The sequence below is a fragment of the Sminthopsis crassicaudata genome, chromosome 3 (genome assembly GCF_048593235.1).
Source record: "Sminthopsis crassicaudata isolate SCR6 chromosome 3, ASM4859323v1, whole genome shotgun sequence".
NCBI lineage: Eukaryota > Metazoa > Chordata > Mammalia > Dasyuromorphia > Dasyuridae > Sminthopsis > Sminthopsis crassicaudata.
This window is the reverse complement of record NC_133619.1, coordinates 333,497,593-333,524,671: the sequence shown is the minus strand read 5'-3', so window position 1 is coordinate 333,524,671 and position 27,079 is coordinate 333,497,593. Positions and strand designations below refer to the sequence as shown.

General features: G+C 37.0%; 1 protein-coding gene and 1 long non-coding RNA gene across 12 annotated transcripts in view; one reads left to right on the top strand and one right to left on the bottom strand.

The window, feature by feature from the left end:
- KALRN (kalirin RhoGEF kinase) overlaps positions 1 to 27,079 on the bottom strand; it is a 934,437-nt gene that overhangs the window by 311,483 nt on the left and 595,875 nt on the right. For all 11 annotated transcript variants that reach the window (XM_074301431.1, XM_074301444.1, XM_074301430.1 and 8 more), the window contains exons 20-25: positions 22,514 to 22,629; positions 21,652 to 21,774; positions 12,710 to 12,892; positions 9,611 to 9,729; positions 6,304 to 6,370; positions 5,596 to 5,705 (exon numbers count right to left, since the gene is read on the bottom strand). In XM_074301431.1, the coding sequence (XP_074157532.1) occupies positions 5,596 to 5,705; positions 6,304 to 6,370; positions 9,611 to 9,729; positions 12,710 to 12,892; positions 21,652 to 21,774; positions 22,514 to 22,629 (718 nt within the window). The remainder of the gene's footprint in view (positions 1 to 5,595; positions 5,706 to 6,303; positions 6,371 to 9,610; positions 9,730 to 12,709; positions 12,893 to 21,651; positions 21,775 to 22,513; positions 22,630 to 27,079) is intronic.
- Positions 24,145 to 27,079, top strand: part of LOC141561600 (uncharacterized) — a 67,978-nt gene continuing 65,043 nt past the window's right edge. Inside the window, exon 1 of the long non-coding RNA XR_012488091.1 lies at positions 24,145 to 24,361. This is a non-coding gene — a long non-coding RNA (uncharacterized LOC141561600). The remainder of the gene's footprint in view (positions 24,362 to 27,079) is intronic.

Below are 27,079 nucleotides of genomic sequence, written 5' to 3'. Positions count from 1 at the left end.
TTGTAAACCATGAACAGTCAGTTATGTCTAAGGCAGCAACTTGAAGAAAAGAAAATCTACCAGACTGGTCCCATTTTGTTATCCCTTGCTGTTCTCCCTCAATGTCCAGTTCTGATAGAATAAAAGAATATACTTAGAACCAACCAAAAGGCTAAAAAGAGCTTGAAGAGACTTGGTGGGAGTATCCAACAGAGATTGCTAACACATTGCAGTCACTTAGGGAGCACACAATGATTCATCTGAATTTCTTTTCCATCAGGAAGCAGAGCTTCAAACACTACTTGGCCCCATTCTGAAGCCCCAGGCTTCAAGCCAAGAGCCCAGTACCCTTTGGCTCCCTCCCATCTGCTCTGACCAGAGGGGCCTTCATGCACAGGCTGCTGAGGAGGATGAAGTCAGTGGAGGCTCAAGGAACTCAAACTGTAGTGAGGGGCTCACACCATACCAGTGCTGCTCATTCCTAGCCTTCTAAGCAAAAGAAATAAATTTCAACTAGAATCATTTAAATGAGGATGCTGCAATCCAAGTTCTCTCCAGGCTGGCTAAGGTTAAAAGTGGGAGACTTACATTACCCACGCAATAACATACTGTGACGGCATGGGTTTGCAAATAGCTTAGTGTAAGAAGAAATCAATGTACACAAGTTAATTTAATGAAATTAGTGATTTGCATGTTCAATCATGGCTATACTGCCAGGCACTTAAAATGGCAAGAAGCTGACGTAATCATGTATGAGTAGGTCTACTTTAATACAAGTCAAACCAAAAATCTTTCTTCCCCAAGGAAAGACAATGGGCCATTCCTTTTGGAGTTTTTATATAGTTTTAATTACAATAAGAAATCTTGCCCACTTGCCCTCCGAAGCCAGAATTTCTTTCTCCCCCCCCCCTTTTTTTGAGGGGGAGTTATAACAAAGTTTTTTAATCTAAAATTCAAGAAAAGGAGCTTATAGTGTTAATTAGCAAAAAGAAGGAAATAAGCATTAAATGCTTCCTGTATGCCAGGTACTATGCTAAGTATTTTACAAATAGCTTCTTTAATTCTTACAAATCTGGGAGTTAGTATTGCTATTACTCCTATTTTACAACTAAACAAACAGAGGCAGACAGCAGTCAAGTGACTTTCCCTGGATCACATTAAGTATCTGAGACAGGATTTGAATTTGGTTCTTTCTGACTGCAGGTCCAATGCTCTATCTACTGAACTATCTAGCAGCCTTGATATTTATTATTACTGTCATTATTATTAATACCACTAATAACAATGAATAATAATAGCTAGTGTTTTAGAGTTTGTAAAGCACTCATGTATGTCATCTCATTTAATCCTCACAGCTCTGTGAGACAAGCAGGTGCTATTATGATTCCCATTTTACAAATAAGGAGATTGATGCTGAGAGAGGTTAAGTAACTTCCTCAGATTTGTACAGCTAGCAAATATATGAGGCATGATTTGTATTCATATTTTCCTAATTCTAAGTCCAGTATTTTATCCACTAAGCCATAGAGCTGAAAATAAGCAATCAACAGGTATAAATTAATGTTCTATTAAATCCTTTTCTTTTGTTTTATTTTACATGAGTGGAATAGACCATGGACTTGAAATTTATTAGTATAGGGAACTCCTCAGTGGGAAATTCCCTCCACTAATATACATCAGCACTTTCTTTATAATTTATTGCCTGATTGATGCTGTTATTTGTCCTTCGTTCTCTAAAAGGACCATGACATCAGGAAGGTGATGCCATGAGTTATAAGTAAATTGGATCTGAGTGAGGGAGGACTGTGCTGTACAACTGAACTCACTTTCCCCTCCAGAGCCATCTGGGTCCAGTGGCAAGACATAGACTTAGAGAGTTGCCTAGGATACTAAAAAGTTGTGACTTTCCCAGTGGTCACAGTCCACTAAACCTGTCCACTAAGCCATGCTTCTTATATGATGCAGAGTACTGGATACCTGAAGCAAAGGAAGGGAAGTACTACTACAATTATCAGGGCAAATGGCAAAGGAAGGGAAGAGAAAGAGATATTGAAGGACAAACTTTAATTTTTTTTAGAGAGTTTGGGGCTTCCAAAGAATGGATAACTCACAATCTCTTCTCTGAGAAGGAAAGTTTGACTCTTAATTCTAACACTTGAAATGACTGTTAACAGATGTTCCTGCAATTCATCCAAAGTAATTGCTCTGGATGGATGGAGACCAGGAAGTGGTTTTGGAAAAGGTAGGTGGACATGTTCTACAGTTAGTGATCTATGTCATAAATTATCCAGGCTTAATTCAAACTCACAACATTATTGGCAACACAATGGAGAGGATTTAGAAACATTACCGAGATTGGAGTCCGGAACCTTAAGTTAATGCTATCACCTTTTTTTTTTCTGGGATTATCTGCAGTTTATTCTGGATATAACTTGTTGGTACAGTTTTGTTTGCATGCTGATTCTCTCAGTAGACTGAGCTTCTTGAAGGTAAGAACTCATTCTTTGCCTATATTCTGTATTCTCAGCACTTAGCAGGTACCAGGCTTGATAAATACTTGTTGATTTGACTTCTGACTCTGCCCTATAGAATATCATGCTATCTTCCTGGGTCTGTTTCTGTCTCTATAAAATGAGGAGGTTGGACCAGATGATTTCTCAAGTCTTTTCCAGTTCTGCTACCTGATGGTTCTGAGAAGATGATAATTTCCTCCACATTTTCAAACATTTCAAGATAAAATTGGCTGCCAGCAATCTCCAACATTCAGATTTAGTAAAAACAAAGAATATTTTAGGTGCATCCATGTCCTTAACCAACATGATGTACCTCCAAAAGTCATAATATGTGTAATTCAAGCTACACGTGACAATACTTTTTAAAAATCTGACTTGAGGTTTAGGCCTAATGGGGATAGCATGTTTAAAAGGTCAGACAGTCAGGTAGCACAGTGGATAGAGCATCGGGTCTGGAATTAGAAATATCTAAGTTGAAAATCTAGCCTCAGACACTAGTTGTGTGATACTGGAAAAGTTTCTTAAGCCCTTATTTGCTTAGTTTTTTACTTGTAAAATGTGGACATACTGGAAAAGTAAATGGCAAACCATTCCAGGATCTTTGCCAAGAAAACCTCATGGACAATGCTCATGTGATCAATTAAGAGTTGGACATGACTGGAAAGCTGAACAACAACAAAAATCCAGGCTTCCATACCATTGTCTAATTATTCCCAAATCATGCCCCTATACATATATCTCTCTCTCCTTTTATCTCCCTTTGGCTCTAGTTCCTTATGTGCCATCTTTATCCATTATAATATAAGCTCCTTTAAAGAAAAGAATATAAGCTCCTTGAGGGCAGGACTGTATTCTTTATTTATTTATATCCCCAGTGTTTAGAATAGTGTCTAGTACTTAATCAATGTCTTTTATTCATCCATTTATCCTACATATGATCTTGAGTTTGTTTAGCAGGTCATAAAACCCTGAAAGGACTCATTGAACTCAACTCTCTCTATGCTACAGATGATGAAACTAAATTTTTAGTATAGGTAAATGGCTTACCAAAGGCCACATGTAGAGTTAAGAGCAGAGAACAAAAAGAAAAAAAGGAAAAAAATACTGATCTTCTTGTATTTAACATTAAATCTGTCTCTTTCACTGATGTTCTTCTGGCTAAAATAGTAACATGAGTTATAGTTAGAAAAATTGGTGATGGAGCTGACTGCAAAGTCTTAGAACTATTTCATTTAAGCCTTTCTATCAAAATGAGAGACTGTTTTGCATTCTGAATTTTTCATTTTCATATAAATTTTGATGCTTGACAGTTTTCCTATTGAATTCCTATTAAGTTTCCTATTGAGTTCCTTGACAAACTTCCTATTGCTTTTAAAGGAAAGATTTTTGAGAGAGATGCTAAATGTTCTTTTTGGTAACCAATTTTCAATATGTTTTAAAATGATAACTTGTTTGCATGCTTTTCATAACTGTGTTTTTAGTACTATACACAGGAAGCAATACAGAATTTCTTGAATAAATGGGATAATTAACAAATAACTTGACTTTGAGTCTTAGCCTTCTCCATGAAGTACAGGCTAGATCATTTGGACTGGCAGGTCAATTAGTTTTCTTGAAGCAGTTCCATATCCAACTTGGAATGACAGCAGGTGGATTTTAAGAGGAAGATGAGAGGTTCCTTGGTATTTGAGAGTTAACAATTCCAGAGAGATCTCCCAAGATAGAAACATTCTTCATATCCTCCTCCTTACCCAGTTATGAAAGCTCTAGTTTGGTGAGAGGAACAAACTGACATTGTCTAAAGACTTTAAAAATAGTTAAAACAGGACTATGTAATAATCAACTGTGATGGATTCGGCTCTTTACAGCAATGAGGTAATTCAAGCCAATTCCAAGAAACTTTTAATGGAGAGATCCATCTGCATCCAGAAAGAAGACTAAAGGGACTGAATGTGGATCACAACATAATATTTTTCACCTTTTCTGTCATTGTTTGCTTGTTTTTTTTTCTCACTCACTTTTTTGTGGGTTTTCCATATAACTAAAAGTGATATTTATTCTCCTGTAGATACACTATCAATAAAGAGGATATTTGTTTTACAATTGAGCATCTTATATTTCTTAGAAGTCCCTCCTTGGAATTTCAAAAACTTAGAGGGCAATACTGACTTTTCAGAAGATACCTGATAACTACTGCCCTAATCTTAATTGAATGGATACAATTTGGAGAATGGGGGAGGAGATACTGGGGTTATAGAAATTGGGTTACTCTACTTTTCTCTCAACTATACAAGATCTTCTCAATCAAACAAAGATACAAAGAGAAATTCTCCTGCAGGTAACTTTCAAACTTTTTGATAAGAACTATCTTTCATTGCCCAAAAGCCTTGAACTTACAGTGTGTGTGCATGAGAAGAGGCACTGATAGTTAAATTCTTTCCTTCTCTAATGGAGATCCTGGTAGAGAAGACTGTCATAAAATAGGAGACATGGTGGGAACCAATGCCTTGGAGCCCCACCCTGTAGAGCAGTTTCTTGATCTTATTTCCTCAGTCAGACTCTGTCTTATGGACAGAATCTCTATTACTCTTCTCCTGCTATCGAGACCGAAATACTTCGCAGGATAGGCTAAAGACTGGATAACTGACTAATTTCCCTAGGGACCTTGAGAAAATTATGAAAAGGCTATTTCTAAGAAGTCATTTATTCTTTATCTCTAGAGATCTTCAAGCTAATACTAGTTTGGTACTTGGTAACTTGTAAAAGGTATTTCTGCTTCAGAAGTGTTTTAAATAGGTAAAATCTGAGGTCTTTTCCAACTCCAGACTGAAAAGATCCATTATCTTCTGTTACCTTGGGGAGTTCTCTGGGAAGCAGTATGGCACAGTAGAAACAGCATTGGATCTGTAGGCAAAAGACCTGAGTATCTCTACTGTCTCTGATGCTTACTCCTTGTATGACTCTGGTCAACTCACTTAATCTCCATGGGCTTCAGTTTCCTCATCTGTAAAACGTGGAGTTGGCCCATATAACTTCTGAGTTCCCTTTCAGCTCTATGATCAATGCTCCTAGTGAGCTCCCCTGAAATCCTCCACCAACCTACTTGTTATGAAAATCGTAGATTTCCTGGATATTGCCAAAGATGATGTGTTCTTTGTTAAGAATCCCAGGGGGGATCTCCTCCACGCCACTTGTCATTTCCCACAGGTACGTCTGGAAGACACCAACAGGTTTCAACACTGGTACATCCATATAAAAATGCAAACAAGAACAGATAGGCTCTCCAACTTTCTGGCTCGAGGCCCAGACTGAGAAATGTAAGATTAAGTACATAAACAAGAGTAAACAAAGTGGGGAAAAATCAAAACTGAATAGGCTAAATCATCCCAAATTATCTCAGGTGAAATTCATTTCCTGAAATAAAATAAGATTCCAGGAGAAACATACCCCACCCCTTCACACTACCCATGTTAACTTGTTTACTAAATGACCAATGGAAGATAAGTGTTTTGTTTTTAAACATGAAATTACTTTAATTCTCCACTTTACTTGGTAGGCAGACCCAATCTGTAGCAATTTTTTGAGTTGCTCTTATTAAAAAACTTTATGATCCCATATGATACCTCTGGCCCCAAGGACAGCTGTGTTCTTTGATATGGATTTTTTTAATTCTTTGCTTCCCTCTGAGAAGAGAACAGAATCTTGAATTCTGTGCTTTCTATAATTCTGGACCACTATCAAGAATGTCATCTTTCTGAAAAGGTGGAGTCACCTACAGTAAATACTTACTAAGTAAATTACTTAGACTTACCTCTAAGCACTCATGTAAATCTCTTACATATGCCTTTTCCGTCTGGAGGAGTTCTGCCATGATGAATCTAGAAGAAAAAGCATATGGTCTTCCAGTAAGTCATCCATACATACTGTAATTACACCATTTTTTGGTTATCCTCCTTGGTTTTCACCATCAGTATTCAGTCTCCTACTTAAAACTTAGCTCAAAACTCAGAGACAGAGCATAATAGGCCCACAAATTATCCTAGACTGGGAGGCAAAAAGATGTCAATCTTAGATACAGCACTATCATTAACTACTTCTGTGACCCTGGAACCTATCATATAATAAATAAGTGGCAGAGTTGGAATCTGAGTCCAGGTTCTATCTTTCCAAATTAAATACTTTTTCCATTACATGTCTCTTGCTGAGGATGTCTTCATAAGATGTTGTGAACAATGGATGTATCAATTACAATGCATCAATTACAATAGAATTGGGATGGAAAATGCCAATCACATCCAGAAAGAGACTATTGAGACTGAATGTAGATTTAAACAGAGTAATTTTTACTTTTTGGTTTGTTTATCTTTTTTCTTTCTCATTTTTTTTTCTCTTGGTCTGATTTTTCTTGCACAACATGATGAATATGGAAATAAATTTTAAAAGATGGTATATATTTGTTCTATAGTGAATCACTTGCTGTCTTGGGGAAGGGAGAGGTAAGGAAGAAAAATTTGGAACATGAAGTTTTACAAAAAAATGAATGTTGCATGTATTTGGAAAAATAAAATATTGTTGATAAAAAACAAACAAATGATGGATGTATTGCACAGTAAATGATCTGGTAATGAACTTCCCTGAATTGATCTAGAATGGTCCTAGAATGGTGGTCCATAACTGGTGGGGACCATAACTGAAACCTTTCTGATTTTAAAGGCTTGAAATAATTTTTCTTCTACTGTTACAGCCTTTGGAAGTCCAGGGTTCCTCAGTATGACACATTGAGGTGTTGGGGAAAAGAAAGATCAGAATAAAATGGAGGTGGGAAATGTGCCTGTTTCCTCTCCTGCATTTAGAATTCTTTCTGGTGCTGATCTATTAAATGGAAGGCAAGTAAGGAACAGAATCTCCAGTGAAGCCCTGCCACCACTCCTGCCTTCCTCTATCTGCTTAGTAACACCAAAAACAGTGCCTGAAACTCCTTGACAGCTCTAGCTCCTCACCCCAACCCTGCCTTTGAATGTACTCCTCAAAGCCTCATTTTCTCCTAAACTGTTACAATACTCCATAGGATTAAGTGGCAGCCCCATAGTCTAATCCTATGATTATATCTTCTTCATTAAAACATACCTTATTGTTTCCACTTCTGGGCACAAATTATGCATTTGCCTAGATGGATAGGAGCTTTCCCTCCCTCTGGAACCAGATTATCATTATCCACCTTCCCTTCCTTTCTAAGGTCCTTCTGCTAAAAAAGTGGAGAGTTACCTGGCAACCAGAAATAAGCACTAGATTGGGATTCATATCACGGAATCAGAGATGCAGAGCTTTAGCTCAACCCCTCACTTTATAGAGTAGGAAACTAGTAACTTGTGGTCACAGATTTGAACCCAATCTCTCTGACTCTAGGTATAGCACTCTAGCCATAAATACATGTTGTTTCTAAATAAATCTGGATTCCAGATCTGACTCTTCCGTTTACTAGCCATACCAAACTTATGCAAGATCCTTAACCATTCTGAGTATTAATTTCCCCATCTGCATTGTGGGGATACTAGTGTAACCTGAGCTATCTCCTTGGAAGGACTGAATGGGAATTATTTGTAAATGATAAAGTCCTATGGAAATATAAATGATGATGATGTCATTAGGAAAATAATGAATTCTTCCCTTGCCTTCCTGAAATGCTCCCTGATCTCCCTCAAAAAAAATCTGGTTTGTATAGATCTGAAATCTAGTTTTGATTTTATCCCTGATCTATTTCAAGATCTTGGTTTTCCCAATCAATTCAAATTAGTATGTATTCACTGGGCAGCTACTTTATCTTGGGCACTGGGTCAGGGATTACAAATTAAAAGTGAGGCATTATCTTCACATTCAAGTTGCTTATAACCTTTCAAAAATCTATTTTATTTATATAAAATAATATTCTTTTTCCCCAATTATATGTAAAACAAATTTTTTTTAGCTCCGAGTTCCAAATTCTATCCCTCTTTCCCTGTTGAGACAGTAAGGTTGATTATAAACTTGAAAGGGCATTGATCATAATTAATGAAGGAAAGGGCCAAATCAAACATGATTGCAAGGTTTTGAGCCTGGTTGCCTGGGAGACAGTAGGACAATTTACGGAAGAAGGAAAATTCAGAAAGGTGTTGACTGTGAAGGAAAAAATGTTAAATTTAGATTTAGGCAAATTGAGTTTGAGATGGCAATATGGGTTTGGTGACCCACATAGTCATGTCTTGCAGGCAGATGGAGACTCAGGCAAAACTGGACTGGAGCTCAGGCAAAAGAACAGTCATAGAGATAGAGATTTGGGAATCATTATCAAAGATGATGCATATATCATGAGAAGAAGCCTATCTGGCTGGGGTTGTCATAAAATATTGGGAGATATGAAATTAATATTATTAGAAAGTTAAAGGATATAAATATTAAATTTAATAAGTACTTATTGAAATATGAATTGAATTAAGAGATATAGAAGGGTAGCCTTATCTCATTTCTTTGTGGAGATGAGAAATTCAAATCTGTTACACATTACATTGATGTGCCGACTGATTGGGCTGATTTTTTAAAAAGTTGCTTTCCCTTTTTTTTTTTTTTTGTTTTTTGTTTTTTGTTTTTACAAAAATACTATTTTCCATTTGGAATGATTCTCTGGAAAGGGGAAAGAGGAATCCTGGAGAAAACTATGATGGTTAAAAACACAAAAGACATAAAATTTTTTTAAAAGTAAAAATATTAAAAGAGTAAGTAAAAAATAAAATAGATGTTTGTTGAATAAACAGATGTCAGTGGAAAGAAAAAGGAATGGATGTCTGTGAAAGATATTTTACAGAATCATGGATTCAGAGTTGAAAGGGAACTTCTATTAAGTCCAAACCTCTTATTTTTACCAATATAAGGAAACTGAGGCAGACCTAGGTGAAATGATTTGTCCAGGATCCCACAGCTAGTAAAATATCTGATGTATGATTTAGGTCTTCTTTATTCTAAGTCTAGTGCTCTGTCCTTTGTCCAAATTTGGTCACTGACAACATGGGGCATAAGGAAAGGGATACTTTTTATCATGAGGTCTCTTTGCTTTTCAGGGCTGGGGCTGCCCAGAGAGCACATACTCTTTTTTCCGGGCTGATTTCCGCTTCTCTTCATTGACTTCATGGTTGGCATCCCGCAGTTTGACCTCACGGTCTGAGAGGCTTGCTGGAATGATGTCCAGCTCCAGATCCTTGTTATCCTATAGACAGAAGGATTGAGGAAGATTACCTTGTGAACATCTCAGGGAGAGGCTACTTGAAAGATATAAGTGGATGAGGTGGGTAAGAGAAAGAAAGCCAAAGTTATATGCTTTTCAGAAAAAGGAGATGAGAAGGTAAACCAGAAGCAAAACCACAAAACCATAAATGGTCCTATGGGAGGGAAGGCTTGTTTTGTTCTTTTAAAAATTATTTTCTTTATACATGAAATTGATATAAGAAAAAGTTGCAGCCCAGGACAATGCCCACAGCAGGAAAAACACCACCAAATTCAATAATTATGTTTGTCTCAAGGCTAATAAATATGTCCTATACTTGATTGAATAAGGTCTTCTACTTTGCTAAGAGCTATTAGCACACAGCATACTTTGTTTTGTTTTTTTTTTAATTATGCTTTAATAACCACTCGGAGATAAGTTCTCTCTCTAGTAGATAGCATATTTATTATGAATTTTTAAAAATTGCCTTAGATTATTGTATTGATTAGAGTAGCTAAATCTTTCATACTTGATCATCACACAGTATTGGTGTTATCATATAAAATGTTCTTGTTCTGCTCACTTCCCTTTACATTGGTTCATAAATCTTTCAAAGTTTTTCTGAAAGCATTATGTTCACCCTTTTTTATATATATTTATATAAAGCTTTTTATTTTCAAAGCACATGCATAGATAATTTTGAATATTCACCCTTGCAAAACTTTGTGTTCCAATTTTTTTCTTCCTCCTTTCCCTCCCACTCCTCCCCACAGATGGTAAAGTAATCCAATATATGTTAAACACAGCACAGGCTACTTTGATTGAGCCTTCCTCTTGACCATGAAACACAAAAAAATTGTGAAATTTAGTCATGTAAAAATGCAAATACACTTTCATATCCCTTGGGAAGTAATCAAAGCAAAGCTTTAAACACAAATAAACAATTATCCTTGAAAATAGAAGGCTAAAAATAAACACAATTAATGGATGCATTTTTTTTCTTACCTGATGTAGACAGTAGTTAGCTTTTAGTCTTTGGTTCTGGATCAGGGAGTAAACTGATCTCCTTTGACATGAATTCAATGTGAAATGAGGTCTCAGTATCCATTGTTCTTACCTTAATTCTTTCCTGTCTTAAGACCCTAGCCAAATTCTATAATCACATGAATGAGATTCCTAAAGAAGACCTCAGATATACTCTGTTACAATCTTAATCTGTAAAATGAGAAGAAATTGGTTGATTCCATTCCCTAATTAATCTAATATGTCATTTATCTTAGAAAAGGAGTCTGAATAAATTGAATATACAGGTGATCTCCAAACTTTTTTGGTAGATTTGATTTCCCTGATTTCTTTGGATAATTTTTGTAAGAATTCCTCATGAGAGAACTAAGCTGCCTAGTTCCTAATCAAAAGTAAATGAAATTAAAATGTGACAGGGACTCATGACTATGGTTGACAGAAGATCTGCATTTTTGAAATTTATTTCCATGTCCTCTGCTCTGGGCATACTAACCTTATATGTCTCAGGTTTTATTTATTCATCATTTCTCTCATCTGGATTTCCAATGCATTAGGAGCTCTCTCTGTCTCTATTGGAAGCTGATGGTTATGTCTTGTTTTGAGACAAAATGTGATATTAAAAGGAAATGAGTTAAAGGTTAACATCTTTAGTGCAAGTTGCTCACTGTGGATAGGAGAAAAAAGGGCTTCCTATCTCTTTGCTCACTCCTAACTCACTATGTTCTTGTTTAGTAGGTTACCTCAAATAGAAGGCTGGCTTTTGATAGTGGGGTTAGTGTGAGAAATGAAGTTAGAGTTCTGGTTGAATGACATCCTTCCTTCCTTCCTTCCTTCCTTCCTTCCTTCCTTCCTTCCTTCCTTCCTTCCTTCCTTCCTTCCTTCCTTCCTTCCTTCCTTCCTTCCTTCCTTCTTTCCCTTTCCTTCCTTCCTTCCCTTTCCTTCCTTCCTTCTCTTTCCTTCCTTCCTTCTCTTTCCTTCCTTCCTTCCTTCCTTCCTTCCTTCCTTCCTTCCTTCCTTCCTTCCTTCCTTCCTTCCTTCCTTCCTTCCTTCCTTCCTTCCTTCCTTCCTTCCTTCCTTCCTTCCTTCCATCTTTTTCTTTCTTTTCCATATATTGTCCAGGTTGGAAATACAGTGGTCCCTCCTGGGTCCAATTCCATTACTGATTGGAGTGGAAGTTTTGACCTGCTCCATTTATGATTTGTGTTGGTTCATCCCTTCTTAGGTTGCCTGACATTTTCCTTTTCCAGGGACAGCTCCTATTGATGTTGGACTTAGTGCAGACATCAAATGGTTCTATCCACTAGGGCTCAGAACTCTTGAACTCAAGTGATCAAGTATCTTCAACTGTCTCTGCATCAGAGACTATAGGTATGCACAACCATGCTTATCCCAATTACAACTTCTAGATCTAATTTGGTTCCATGAGTCCCTTGCTTGAAATACAATATAAAAATCATCTTTACCTTCCCTTTCTCCAAATAGCTCTTCTGCAATTTCTATCAATGATGTCCCATATCTTCAGCAATGAAACTTTTGGTCTCCAGAACTCTCACACAAATAGCATCTGACAAGGGCAACTCCTGCCACAGCTGGAGCCATAGCAATTTGCCTGTTAGATCAGTTGCGTACAGTAGAGGGCTAATGAGGCCAAAATTATTAGTCTAATTACCAATGGGGGCCAATTAACTTGGTTGAGAGAAAAGTTCTGTTCTACAGACACAAAAAGCACAATAACCCTAGCCAGACATCATGCAAATAAATGCATTAGTAGCTTTGGCTTGATGCAACCCATCCTGTCTACTACAAAATTTAGTGTGGATGCTCTAAGGATTGTAAAAAAACCCTCATTTTTGGATGCTAGTATGACATAAATATAATTTTCATTCTGTTGTGGTACAAATGACAGACAGGACTGAAAGTGATGAGATAGGAAAGGATAATGCAGTCCCTATGCACCTACCTCAGTGTTAACTCCCAAGGCTTTCTCCAGTGAGTAGCGGTACTTTCCCATCCTCAGGGAGAAGTCCCTATAGTGCTTATCAACCGTAGTCACCCACTTCCTGATCTCAGTGGCATGGATGTGGCCCTTTTCGACAAAGCTGTCAGCCAGTTGAATAAGAAGCTTCACTTTCTCCTTTGTTTGCTGTTCCCAAAAGATGACCCCATGTTACAGGATTTAGTTTTTGATCCAACAAGCAAGTAATGAGCATTTATTAAGTACCTACTATGTGTTAGGTACTATGCTAGTCCCGAGGATGCACAAAACAAATGAAGCAATGCCCACCTCCAGAAACATATCCCGGTAAACAATGTGTTTTCACCTCATCCAAACCTCTCCTTCCCCTCCCATAAGTTTTGGGTAAGTCACAGAACTAGAGACATGTTATAGATTAGGAATTTTCAAATATTATGCACATTGGCACATTCTCAGGATAGAGGGTTATCAATCCCCGGATTCAAAAGGTAGTTTCTTATGGGAACTTCCAGAGGTAGTTGCTAAGAGTTATCAAACTGTGCATACCCTTTGATCTACTGGGATTATATTCCAAAGAGATCTTAAAGTAGGGAAAGGGACCCACATGTGCGAAAATGTTTGTGGCAGCTCTTTTTGTAGTGGCTAGAAATTAGAAACTGGGTGGATGCCCATCAGTTGGAGAATGGCTGAATAAATTATGGTATATGAATCTGTAAGAAATGACCAGCAGAATGATTTCAGAGAGGCTTGGAGAGGCATATATGAACTGATATTAAGTGAAATGAGCAGAACCAGATCATTGTACATGACAAGAAGACTATATGACAATCAATTCTGATGTACGTGGCTCTCTTCAACAATGAGCGGATTCAAACCAATTCCAATGATCTTGTGATGAAGAGAGCCATCTATACCCAGAGAGAGAACTGTGAGAACAGAGTGTTCTCACTCTCTCTGTTGTTATTTTATTGCATATTGTTTTTCTCAGTTTTTCTTTTCCTTCCTTCTTGATCTGATTTTTCTTGGGTAGCAAGATAACTGTATAAATATGTATACATATATTGGATTTGACATGTATTTCAACATATTTAACATGTATTGGGCTATCTGCCAGCTAGGGGAGGTGGGGGAAAGGAGGGGAAATTTGGAACAAAAGGATTTGCAAAAGTCAATGTTGAAAAAATTACCTATATGTATATGCTTTGTAAATAAATAAATAAAAGAAGTGATTGCTAAGGATCATAGTTGGAAAAATGCCAGTCTCAGTAACATAATGGCAGTTGGCAGAAAGTTAGGACCTTTGTCACATTGTCAGTGGTAAGTTGGTCTTAGCAACATGACCATCACCTACACTATAAGCCCTAATTCTCTACTGCTTCAGAATATAACCTGCTTCCCAGGCTAGCAGGACAGCTTGATTTTCCAAACAAGAGCAAAAAAAAGCTAAGAATTGAGTGCTGAGGTGTCAAAAAGAATTTTGATGATGTTGATAACCAACTGAATATGAGGAAGGGAAAAGCTTTCTGAAGTTGTACAATATAAAAACGAAGAAAGGTTAAGACTAAAACCAAAAAAAGCCAAATAAGAAAAATATACCTTGTAAGTATTCTAGGTTTACAAAGTCATTTTATTAAGTCTATTCCAAGGAGCAGATTCTCTTGAGTACTGTAATTATTTAAAGTTTATGAGAATTTCAGCTGTTGTAATCAAGATATATTTAGGAAATCTCCAAATTTTTCCTCATTTTATTTCTAATTTATGAAATAAAACAAGCATTTCCATTAACATGATATAATAAAATGATGAAATGGCAAAATCTATTATGTACAACCTGCTGCTCCTTTTAAATATATAATAGTTATCATGTAAATGAATTGGCTACCATTAGAAACAAATAAGTATATTTATATAAAATTATTCTATGTATACTTCTACTTATTAGTTCATTCTCTGGATGCAGATAACATCTTTTTTCTTATGTCTTTTATGGATTATTTGAGTATTTATGATAGTCACAATGACTTATTCATCTATTTCCAAAGATGAGAAAGGAAAAGAACCCATATGTTCCAAGTTTCTTTAATGATTCCAAAATTCTTAACATCAATACTCTTCCAGGAATATTGTTTGGCTATGAGTCACAGAACATCTAACTACACACTCTCCACAGAACTAGGCCCCTGAGAGGCAATAGAGAGCAGGGGACATTTGAGCAGGCTGTATTATATCACCAAGATGGAATCACAAAGAAGTAAATAATGTCATCAGAGAAATGTAGGAGCAAGAAAGAAGATGGACTAGTTGACAAGAGTGAAAGAGTACCAATGGACAGCTTGTGTTCACATTGATAGTTTCACAATGTCAAGAGAAGGGGGGATATTTGTGTGGATCCTACTTGGAAATTTATTAAAAGGTGAGGACAAAGGGTCTCACAGGATGGGCATTCATGTAGGGATTATGATCCATATGGCTAGAAGGAATACTACTTTGATGGAGTCAGAGATTCATCTGGGTATTTGAGATAATAAAGATCAATCTCCTTATACATAAAATACATCATCTGCCTGCCAATCCTCAAGTATCAGTATAACTTCTTGTGTTCTATGCTAGATACTCAAATGTTGGATGTCTGATTTTTTACTTGTATTTAGAGTCAGTATACCTGAATTTTAGAAAATTAATACCCTAAGTGCTTACTGATACAGTTAATTAAAAAAAAAAACTTACATAAATGACTTTGCATTTATTGCTTTTTAGCTAAATTTTATCTTGCTAGTTTCTGTGCCACATTTCACTTTGTCAAGATATTCAGGAAATTTAATCATATTATTTTTAGTGTCTGCTTCCTCACTCAGTTTTGTACCATCTTTGCATCTGATCACTGTTCACCTAGGTCTTCTGCGTCATAAACAAAAATGTAGCTCAGGACAGGGTAAGGAAAGAGACTTATAATAAATTCATAAATGGATTTTTTCTGGGTTGGCATGACTAATTTTTGGTGAATCTAAGCTTATTTCTAGTAACCAACTAAAATATTTGCCTAAATGCCCACAAAACAAATTAATACATAATTTTGCCAGGGATTGATATAATGCTGATCAATCTCTGGTTTTTAGGTCTCATCCTTTCCTTCTGAAAAATTGGGACAGTCATTCCCCTCTCAAATACTGGCATCTATCTGATTTTCCATTATCTTTAAAGATTGTTGACATTAGTATAGTATGTGGTACACAACAAGTGTTTCTTAAATGTTTGCTGACATGAATACTGTGATTATGCTTTCAAATACTTTCAGGATCCTGAGAGATAATTTGTTTGTGCCTAGAAGTTGGAATATAATGAAAATGGTGAGGTACATATATACTATCTTTTCATCTCTTTGGAATTTCAATTTACTTCTATGTCATTTTGTCTCACGCATCCACATTTGATGACCACTCTCCTTGTTGAAAATGGCGGCAGTCATTAGCTGCCTTCTTTCCATCATTGATCAGTGTCTTCCCAAAGCAATACCTCTTATGCACTTCTTTTTGCTTCTTACTTTGAATATGTACAAACAAACCCCTTTTGGCACTTTGCACAAGCCTCAGTTCATCTAGGACTTTAATTTCTCTCAAAGTAATTTTATGAGATAGTGCCATGGTTTGACAGCAATCTATACTTATGAATTATTCTGTCTCTCTTATAAATAACCTCTAAAGAGAAGCTCATCAGAGAGCTCAGTGTAGCCACATTGGTTTAGAGAGATCCTCTTTTTTCCCATTATGATTATTTGTGATTATGCAATAAGATAGATTTAAAAAATAATTGTTCCCCAATAGAGAATAAAATCCTAGTAATGGGATTATAACTATCCTTTCTCTGAGGCTTTAAAACATGAATTTTCTAAACTAGGATATATCTTGATGTCCATTTTCTCCTTTCTTTGCTTCCAGAAGATTAAGGATTTTTGTCTTTTTCCTATGGTTCTTGTCATCTTTACATTGCTAACCTATTCTTCGTTCATTAGAATTAAGCCCAGAAAAATAATCTCCTTGTTGCTCTCTCCTGTTGGATGTTAAATTGTGAGCTGGGCAAGCCAAGAATTTGTCAGATGGGCTGCTTTTAGCAGAATTGGACTTCTCAGAAATGCCAGAAAAGTTGAATGCCTTTATGTAAGTTTTGTAATTTATATTAGGAAAGCAACTCCCACATAATACTTTTTCTCTTTCTCTTTTTATCCTCACCAAAATTCTCCTTCCAGTTCTATTTTCAAGTTTGTAATATTCTATACACTGCTGCTTCTCACCTTCAGTTAGGCTAGCTGCTTTTAAGCAGTGAAAGGATCTAGCAAAGGTAGCCAGGTGGTTCCATGGAGATAGTACTTGGATTAAAGTCAGGAAAACCTGAGTTCAAATGTAGCCTCAAGCATTTTTCAATCTCTGGACAAATCACTTGGAGGAAGAAATGGCAAACCACTTCAGGATCTTTGATATGGATAATAGTATGGTCTATGTGAATATGAAGAGTCAGACATGACTGAACAAGAAAGTATCCATATAACCTTCAGTTGATATAATATAGCCACAAGACCTATCCTGCTAAGTTTCAGTGACATATCTATGATCTTATATATACCTTCTTGTGTGAAATGTTGTTTACTTTGTTGTAATCAGGACTAACATTGTGTCCTAAATATGTAGGATACTCTCAATTAATAAATTAATAAATTCATTTTTGAATGAATAAATTGTTGCCAGATTGGATTATTTTTAGATCAGTACTTCCCTGTATACTTTTAAAAATTATTGAGGATCTTCTACCCTAACTTTGGTTTACATGATTTATATTGATCAATATTTATATCAACATGTCTTAGTTTAAGACAATAGATTTGACTTCAAGAAAGCCCAAAAGGCTCTCTAGACTCCCTGGGGTTTTTAAAACAACACTTTTCAAAGCAACAAAGCTCTGCTTTGGCTCACACCTTGCATATTCCTGCCTTTATCATTGCTCAGACCTTTCCTTCTGTCCTTCCTTTCCAGCTGAATTCCTATACAATTTCCATGGTTCAATTTAAATGTCACACAAGCTTCTAAGTCTTCCTAAGTCCCCTTAGTACCGGACACTTTTTGGGGGGCTCTCGTTGTTCTTGTCTTTAGGACCAATAGCACTCTGATCATGTATTGTTGTTTAGTCATGTCTGACTCTTTGTGACCCCATTTAGGATTATCTGGTCAAAGATAGTTTGCCATTTCCTTCTCCAGCTCATTTTACAGATGAGGAAACTAAGGCAAACAGGGTAAAGTGACTTACCAAGGGTCACATAGCTAGTGTCTGAGGTCACATTTGAACTTGGATGGGCCTGACTCCCAATTTTACAGATGAGGAAATAGAGGCAGACAGGAGTTAATTGACTTGCCTCAGAAGGTTACACAGCCTATAAATGTAGAATACAGGATTTGAATTTGGGTCTTTCTAACTCCAGATCCATCACTCTATCCACTGAGCTACCTCGATACCTGATCATAAATGACTTTGTATTATGATATTTATGTATATGACACATATTCCTACTAAACAGTAAGCTCTACGGCAGCAGGGAAGGATCGTGTTTGAGTTAAACAATGTGCCTCTCTAACCTTGTCACATTCTGTACTCTGCATACTATATGGTTTAATAAATATTGATTGAATTGAATGAAACAGGAAGGAATGGAATGAAAGATTGTAGTCCAAGATCCATCCTGTGTTTGGACTCAGAAGCAGATGTTTTGTATAAGTAAATATTTTATGAGACAGAATTATGTCATGATGGATAGAGAGCTGGCCTCAGTGTCAGGGAAAAGTGGAGTTAAGCCCTGGCTCTGACACATATTGGCTGATCAACAATAAGTATTATTCTACTTTTCAGCACTCCAAACAGCTCCCTATAGATTGTTGCCAGTCTGCATTGATTGGTAGTTTTCTAAACCAATGAAATCACATATCTAACCCCATTTCCCTCATGTATCTATATGTATGTGTCCATGTTACCTAAATATGTAATGTGTAATAAAAGATGTAAGTTCTTTGAGGGAAGAAAGGGTTTGTTTTATGTCTTTGTAGTCCCAGCTCCTAACATTTTGCCTATCACATAGTAGGTCTTTACCAAATGTTGATTGACATTTACCAAACGGTAGCATTCTAATGACACAGAGAGCTTACTCAAACAATTCAGGTCAAAATCAGATTTGGAAAGAGGTCCAAACCTTTTCATCCAAATAATAAATATTCATTGGCTACCTATTGTGTGTGACATTATATTCTTGGTACTAGAGTTATCTAGGATAGATTATATGTAGGTATACAAGCCAGAGTCCTTGCCATCTCCCCTCCTTAACCCTGAGATTTCAAACTAGTAAGATAAATACAAAAACTGGAAAGAAAAGCATAAGATACTGTTGTATGAAATTGTAGAGACAAAAGGTGCCATTGGATTTTAAAAAGAGGGAGAGAGTACATAATTTGATATAACAGAAAAAATATGTACAGAAAATGTGATTGAGTTAAAGGATTAGAGGAATTTGGTAAAAAAAAAAAAGGGAGACATTCCAGGAATTAGAAAGAAGAACAGAGAGGTAGAAAAATGCAAGTTGAGTTAAGAAACATTTGCTTTTTGTTTGAAGATAGAATAATTTTTTAACTTGAGAGGTCTGTAGAGGGAAGTAATGGGAAATCAGCCTGGAAAGGTAGATAAAGACTAGCTTGTAGAGGATTTCAAATGTTCCTGCTTAGGAATTTTAATTTTCTCTTGTAAGTAGTATAGGGTGGGAAGTTTTGGGGCAAAGGACTGACTTGATTAAAGCAATGCAGAGAAGTGATGGTGAGTCAAACTAGAATAGTGAGAATGGGCAGGTAGTAATGGGCATGAGAAGAAAGATGGAACTAATTAATCATTTGTACTGACTGAGAAACAGCATGATGTAGTTGATAAAGAGCTGACTTTAGAGCCAAGAAGATCAAGGTTCAGATCCTGAAATTATAGTTTTGTGTCCTTGGATTCAAACAAAGGCTAAGGTTAAGAAAGATTAAGTAGCCCTTCTACCTTCTAAACAACTTAGTAAGTTACAGAAAAGGGATTGAACACACAAATAAGTAGTGACCCACTTTGGAGGTGGAAGTTTCCTCTCCTGAAGGGTTCCTTATATTAATGAAACCACTGGCTAGTCCCAACCCCTACTTGTAATCATAACTGATCATGCAATTTGCTAAGTTTCCATTTTACTCATTTGGTCTTATAGTTTCCTGTGAGGCTTGCTTAGGCTACAGTCCAGGCTTTAGTCTGGAATTCAGGGGTGAGGATTTCTATCTAAAGCATCTCTTCCACTTGAGAACAGGATGGACCTTGACACTCTATGGGTCCCAGTCAACTATCATTCTTCCCAACAGAGGGGAATATAGTCTTGACTGGGACAATACAAAAGTCACTTCCACTTGAGATACATGAATTCTTAAAGTGTGATGTTTGACTCACTGGTATTTAAATTAATTTGCATTCTTTGATTTTACACCTACCCACAGTGGAAGACTGGACAGGGAGTGTGCTAGATGGAAGTGGAAAGACACTCTTAGATAAGATACCAGCTCTGCATGATGTACAAAGCAGATTATCTAGCCATTTGGATAACTTGGACTTTCTTACAGCAAGAAAAATCAGGTTTAGGAGAAAACTGTAGCCTTTCAAAGGGGGAAGTAAATAAAGTTGGTGTGGTTTAGGGGGAAAATGTACCCTATTAACTCCCAGTGCATTCTTCATCTATGCAGAGGTAGCTCATACTGCTCTATGAAGAGCAGGCTGGTTTCCATCTGTGGTTTTTGGCACTGATGTCAAGAGAGTCTCCTAACATGGCAGGGAGCCCAGGGTGTGGGGTTTGGGAAGGGGGAGATAAAAGAGAAGGGACCTGAATTTGAGACAGAGAAGATTGGCACTTAAGCCCCATGGGCCCTGAGATCAAATCTTGGCTGGGGTTCTAGATGGAAATGAAATTGGGAGATTAGTCCTGTTTTCTCTCATTAACATCATCCTACTTGGTACAAGTGTATAGAGGGGCTGCTTTGTAGAGAACTCAACATGCCTCAGCTAGGGAAAGAAGACAAGGCAGAAGTGGGAGGGAATGCACATCAATTAGAAATCTTGCTTGGTGAACTTAGAATTATTATTATTATTATTATTATTTTTTTAACCTTTCAAATGGGGAAAGTATATATATGAGAGTAGATATACAGGCATATGGTACCATTACATGCAGATGTGAAAATACATGTTCTCAAATGTAAGATGCCTCTCTTCCCTTGGGTCTATGCAGTTCCTCACATTAGTTGGCCTAAAGACTATAGCAAATGTAGGAGCCAAGAAAATCATTAGAGAGACAATGGTGAATATCTAGAAACAGAATAAGCAGGAGCTGATCATTAAGAAACCAGGAACAGACTTGTTCTAGTCAACAGCTGTAATTCAGGTCCCATAGGAACTGATTTCAACTATGTTTCCCTGGTAACAGTGGCTAACTGTTAAACAGATCTATTCTCAGAAAAGCTTTAACTAGGAATTGGGGCACAAGTACTACAACTGTGTCCAAGGCAAGATTGATAAGTGGACTTTCCATCAAACAGGGTAGAAGATAGAAATCTCTCAGATGTACAGGGAAAGAGCTTATCTCAGACTGTTATCTGGTACAGTTTTATTTTAATTAATTCATACTAATTATGTGTGAATTTCTGATGTTTCTACATGGCTGGAGGACCACAAAAGCTACAGTATCTTCTAAGCCCATTTTCTTCTATCAATTTGGAGCAAACCTGTCTAACCACTCCAACATATTACAATTCTGGCTTCTGTGCTCTTCCCTCCCTGGGATGGAGAAGGGCTTGAGTGGATTGGGGTGGTTGAGTCTGGAGGCTCCATACCTTGGCTGGCACCCTGAATTCCCCATACTCTTTCAGCAGTTCCTGAGTCTCCTCTGTGGAATCCCCAGTGGAGTTGTGTGTTGAGAGGAAATATTCGCCTGTCTCTTGGATCCAGTCGAGTGCCTGTGGAGGCAAGAACACCCCCAGATCCCCCAAAAAGCCAGTCCTCAGGAGGAAAATATGCCAGAAGGAAGGTTTATGGATGATTTAGTAGAACCTGACAAATATTAACAGGCACTGATAAGCTAACTTGTTTTTACTTGACTTTTTCTGTTCTTTCCCTTTAGACTTGAAGCACTTTGAAGGGATGGATTTTATGTTTCATTAGGGGACATAGGACTGAAGGATCAATAGCTTTGGAGTCAAAAAGATCTCAGTTAAATCCCGCCTCTGATATTTACTGTCTGTGTGACTCTGGACAAGTCACTTAAACATAACTTCTTAGTTTGCCCTAGCCAATTCTAAGATTGTAAATTATAGAAGAGTTGCTGCTTTGTATAGGGAGTTTTCACATCTGGAATTTCCTACTTACATTTGGACTCCCCCATTTCCCTAGAGGCACTCTTTAAGAGAAAAGACAGTTTTTTTCTCTTTTAGACATCTCCTCAAAACCCTCAAATATAGAGTTCTATACACAAAACGCTTAATTAATGTCATTGGTGAGTTAAAAAACAACTACTGAAGCCCTCCTCCTATCTGCCAGCTGCTGCCTTTGCCTTCTTCCCCCTCCTCCCTATCCTGCTTTAGAGAGTCTCCTTTGGATCTTCTTAGGCTTTGAACCCTGGGGGGATGGGAATGCAGTAAAAGGGTCCCCTGAATCTCCCAGCTCAAAGGGAAAGCAAGGGGCAAGCTCTAGGAATACCTGCTTGGCGCTGCGCTCAAACACCACATATTGCTGGCACTGGTCTAATCGTCGCTTCTTCAAGGTCCAGAAATGCAGCACTCGGTTCTCCCTCTGAAGAAGCTCGCTCAAGATGGCTGTAGGGCAGAGCAGAGGGGTCACAGGCCAAATCCAAACAACCCATTTGTGCTCTGTCCAGTGGCCAGAGAATGTAGCCCTTTAAAGTAACCTCCTGCCCAGGGCCTGACCCACAAAACATAAGACAGGCATCATAGTACAGAATGTATCAGGAGGAAAAAAACACCACAAAACACCAGATTTGGTACCAAAGCACCTGGGTTAGAATCCTGGGACTGCTCTTTCTTATTGTTGTGACTCAGACAACACAAAATGAGGATGTTGGACCAAATGATCTCTAAAGTCTCTTCTTGCTATAAATCTTGTGATCTCAAGAAACCACAGCTTGCGAGATTTGAAAGGATAAGAAGGGAATCACAGACAATAGGGCTAGAATTTGGATGTGAATGTGATATATAAATGTATATCCATACCAGAAACCTTAAAGATCATCCAGAGTGACCGTCTTATGTTACAAATGAGGCTGAAGTTCAGTGTTTTGCCTAAGGTCATACCAGTAGTAAGTATCAGAGTTAGAATTTGAACCCAGGTTCTCTCTCTGAGTTTAGAGGACTGACTCTTGTCCTCTTTCCATTAAAGGAATAATTCAATTCATTGAAAAGAATTTGATAAAGGATACAAATTAGGTAGATTATCTTGAAGTTCTGATCTACTAAAGTCCATGTTCACCTCTCTGGGTTTTAGGATGATAGCTTTAGACAGGTTTGGAAACCACCTACTACAGCCCTACAACAACCCTGCCCAATTTTATAAATGAGAAATCTGAGACTCAAAGTCACACAGGTTATAAGTGTCCTGGGTAAGAATTTAACCTAGATCCTTGAACTCCTGAGCCAATCTCTCCCCATTATACCAAGCTGCTTCATCTGCAATATGAGAGCTTTAGACCAGATGAGAATAATTTATATAGTGCTTTAAGTTTTAGAAGGTGTTTTATAAATATTGTTTACTTGTTGTTCAGTTATGTGTGACTTTTTGTGATTCCATTTGGGGTTTTCTTGGCAAAAATACTGGAGTAGTTTGCCAGCTCATTTTACCAACAAGGAAACTGAGGTAAACAGGTTAAAGCGATTTACTCAGAGATGTACAACTAGTAAATGTTCAAGGTGAGATTTGAACTCAAGTCTTCTAATTCTAGACCCAGAGTCCTATCCTCTGCACCACCTCACTCAAGTGTGGTGTATTACAAAGAATCTAAACTCTGGGATTCCAATATTTAACATAGCCTAGAATTATGGTTTGGTGCATTTCTCTAGCTAATCCACCATGCCTGCATAGAGTAGGTGCTTACTAAATGTTCATTCCATTTCCTCCCTTCTATATCATTTATATGAGACAGTGTAAACAGTTCACTAATTCAATAGAACCAACATGGTGAATCAACATTAATTCTAATAACATATTCTGTGCCTAAAGTTGTACTGTCTGTTTTGTACTATGAATGTTCCACGTTGAAGAATAGCTGTATTGTAGTTACAAATCAGTGACCACATTGATTGTGTTTTTATCTTGTGGCTGATTCCATTTTCACTCTCACTTGGATGAGAGATCCTTGGGGACAGGAACATTGCCCTATTTATTAGGTTGGAGGCTTCCTAAGGATAGGGAAAGTGTTCCTGTCACTTATGAGCTGAATGTCAATAAACAGCCTTAGTTTTATCACCTGTAAAATGGGGATGATACCTGTAGCAACTTCCTCAGTATGTTATTTTGAGGATCATATGAGAAAATGTAAGTAAACTATTTTTTAAATCTTGCACTGCTATAAAAATGTTAGTTATTATCATCACTTTTTATCTTTTTAAAATAAAATTCAGATAGAAATGACAATCAGACAATTCATCATTCTTATATCTTTTTCTATTTATTATTTTGTGGACTAATGACACTGGTGGATAAAATGACTAGACTTTTGTAATTAAATAAAATGATTGGGATAGGTACAGAGTTAGGAAGGTTCAGCTTCCTAATTTCAAATCTGACCTCAGACACTTACTAGCTGTGTGATCCTGGGCAAGTCACTTAACCCTTAACCCTCAGTTTCCTCAATTGTAAACTGAGTTGGAGGAGAAAATGGCAAATTAGTGTCTTTGCCAAGAAAATCCCAAATGGGTCATGGGAATCAAACATGACTAAACAACAGCAAGCAAAGGTAGGATGTAAGATAACTTTTGAATGATCATAAAAACATCCTCAGGACAATTCCAGTAGCAGACATGAACATGGTTTTTATGTTGTCTCCTTCCCAAAGGGTTTATCTTCTTTGTTAGTCTGAATTCTCCTTGGAGGCAATTACACTTTCTCCTATTAACTAGATTTCCTTTTTTATTTTGATAGGGGACAACTGGCTCTGGAATCAGATTATTCAGGTTTTATCTTACATCTAAAACTTATTATCTGTGTGATATTGGGCAACTTATTTAACATTCATGGGCCTCAGTTTCTTCATTTGTTAAATCTGTTAAATGAGGAACTAGATGTTAATTATTGCTGGACTAGATAATAATACTATTAATAATGAAGCTAGCATTTATATAACATTTTAAGGTTGGCAAAATATTTTACAAATATACTATTATCTCAGTTTGACAGATGAGGAAAAGTTGAAATTAAGTGATTTGTCCATGGTCACAAAACTAGTAAGTTTCTGAGGCTGGATTTGAACTCAGGTCTTCTTGATTTCAGAAAATGTTTAATGACTGATGGACTAATTGACTGAGTCAGGCTCTGTGATCTATCCACTGCATTATCTACTTGCCCCTAAATAGTTTTTGAGATTCTTTACAGCTCCAGATTGATCTTCTGTCTTTGCTTTGTTGGATATTCCTCAGCACCTCAGCCCACTCAGAGCATTATGAAATCTTTATTATTACAGTCATCTTCCTTACTGACAGTTTTCATATAGTCAGCAATCTCTGCCATTGCCCTGAGGTGATATAATACCCCTGCTCTCCCTGGGAGCTTAGCTCCACCTTTCTTCAGCAGATAGATTCCCACCGATCACACAGCAGAAAACCCATAAAAAAAAAAAAAAAGTTTAGTACTTGGAAGAGACCTTAGTGATAGCCCAATTCATGGCTTTACCCCTTTCTAGAGGTTTTCAAGCAGAGCTAAGATGAATAAATGACTTTTGAGGTTCCTTCCATTTGTAAATCTATGGTTCTAATAGCAAATAATCAGTAATTCTGTATGGGCCAAATTTTGGATTATAAAATAATAACAAAAACAACAGACATTTTCCATAGATTTGGTAATCCCCAAAGCCCTTAGAATACATTATCTCATATGAGCCCAACAACCATGTGAGTATTATTGTCCTTATTAAAAGGGTTTCATTGCCAGGCTCATAACATCCCCCTAAACCTACTAAGATATTTCAGCATATGGAATAAAAACATTCCGAATACACATCATAATTTGGAAATATGCATTAAGTAGATTACGACTCAGTCATATTTATTCTCTTCTTACTTTTCAATAGACCATAAGTTTCTGCAAATGGGGAAAGGATTCCTCCCCTTTTCTGTGCATTTCCAACATGGGCAAAATTAGAGATATAAAGAGAAAATTAAATCTTTTTTGCAGAAAAGTTTTTTCCCCTTCCCATCTTTTTTGCCCTTTTCCCATTGGTTAATGAAACCATCAGAAAAGGTCAATTGGAAATATCAGGATACAGAATACAAATTAAAATGTTTGTAGCAGCATATATGCTTTAAAGAAACAAAGTAAAACACAGCTTTCTCTTTGTTCTTCTTTTCCTCTCTCTCTCTCCCTTTCTCCCTTCCCTCCCTCCTTCTCTCCTCTCCGCCTTTCTGTCTTGTCCATTCTCCCTCCCTCTCTCTTTCTCCCTCCTTCTTTCCCTCTCTCCTTCTCTTCCTCTTTCTCTCTCTCTCTCTCATATTTCAGGGAAGGAAATATTTGACTGTGATTCAAATTCTTTTCTGGAGCGGAGAAGAAGATTGAAGGATGTGGGTGGAATTATAAGCATTTAGAAGTAAAGAAAAAATTACAGTTGAGGAAATTGAGGCTCATGAAAATTAAAGAATTTGCCAAAATTTGAATAGCTGAGAAGTATCAAAGGTATGACTTGATTCTAAGTCTTCCTAATTTCAAGTCAGCATTCTATCCTTAGTGTCATATATTCAGCAGTTTCACTCATGTTGTTGACATAAGTGAACAAAACACAAAGTGTTGTTGATACTTTGTGATCTCATTTGGAGTTTTCTTGGCAAAGAGAATCTAGAGGTTTGCCATTTCCTTCTACAGCTCCTTTGACAGATGGGGAAACTAAGGCAAGCAGGATTTGTGCGGTACTTTCTTCACAATAAGCCCACGAGGTTCATAGTGACCAGGGACATTATGATAAATGTCTAATAACTAGCTTCTAAAATATTTATACATGCACACACAAAAGTATGTCTGATACACCTTTAATTTTAATTTTTAATA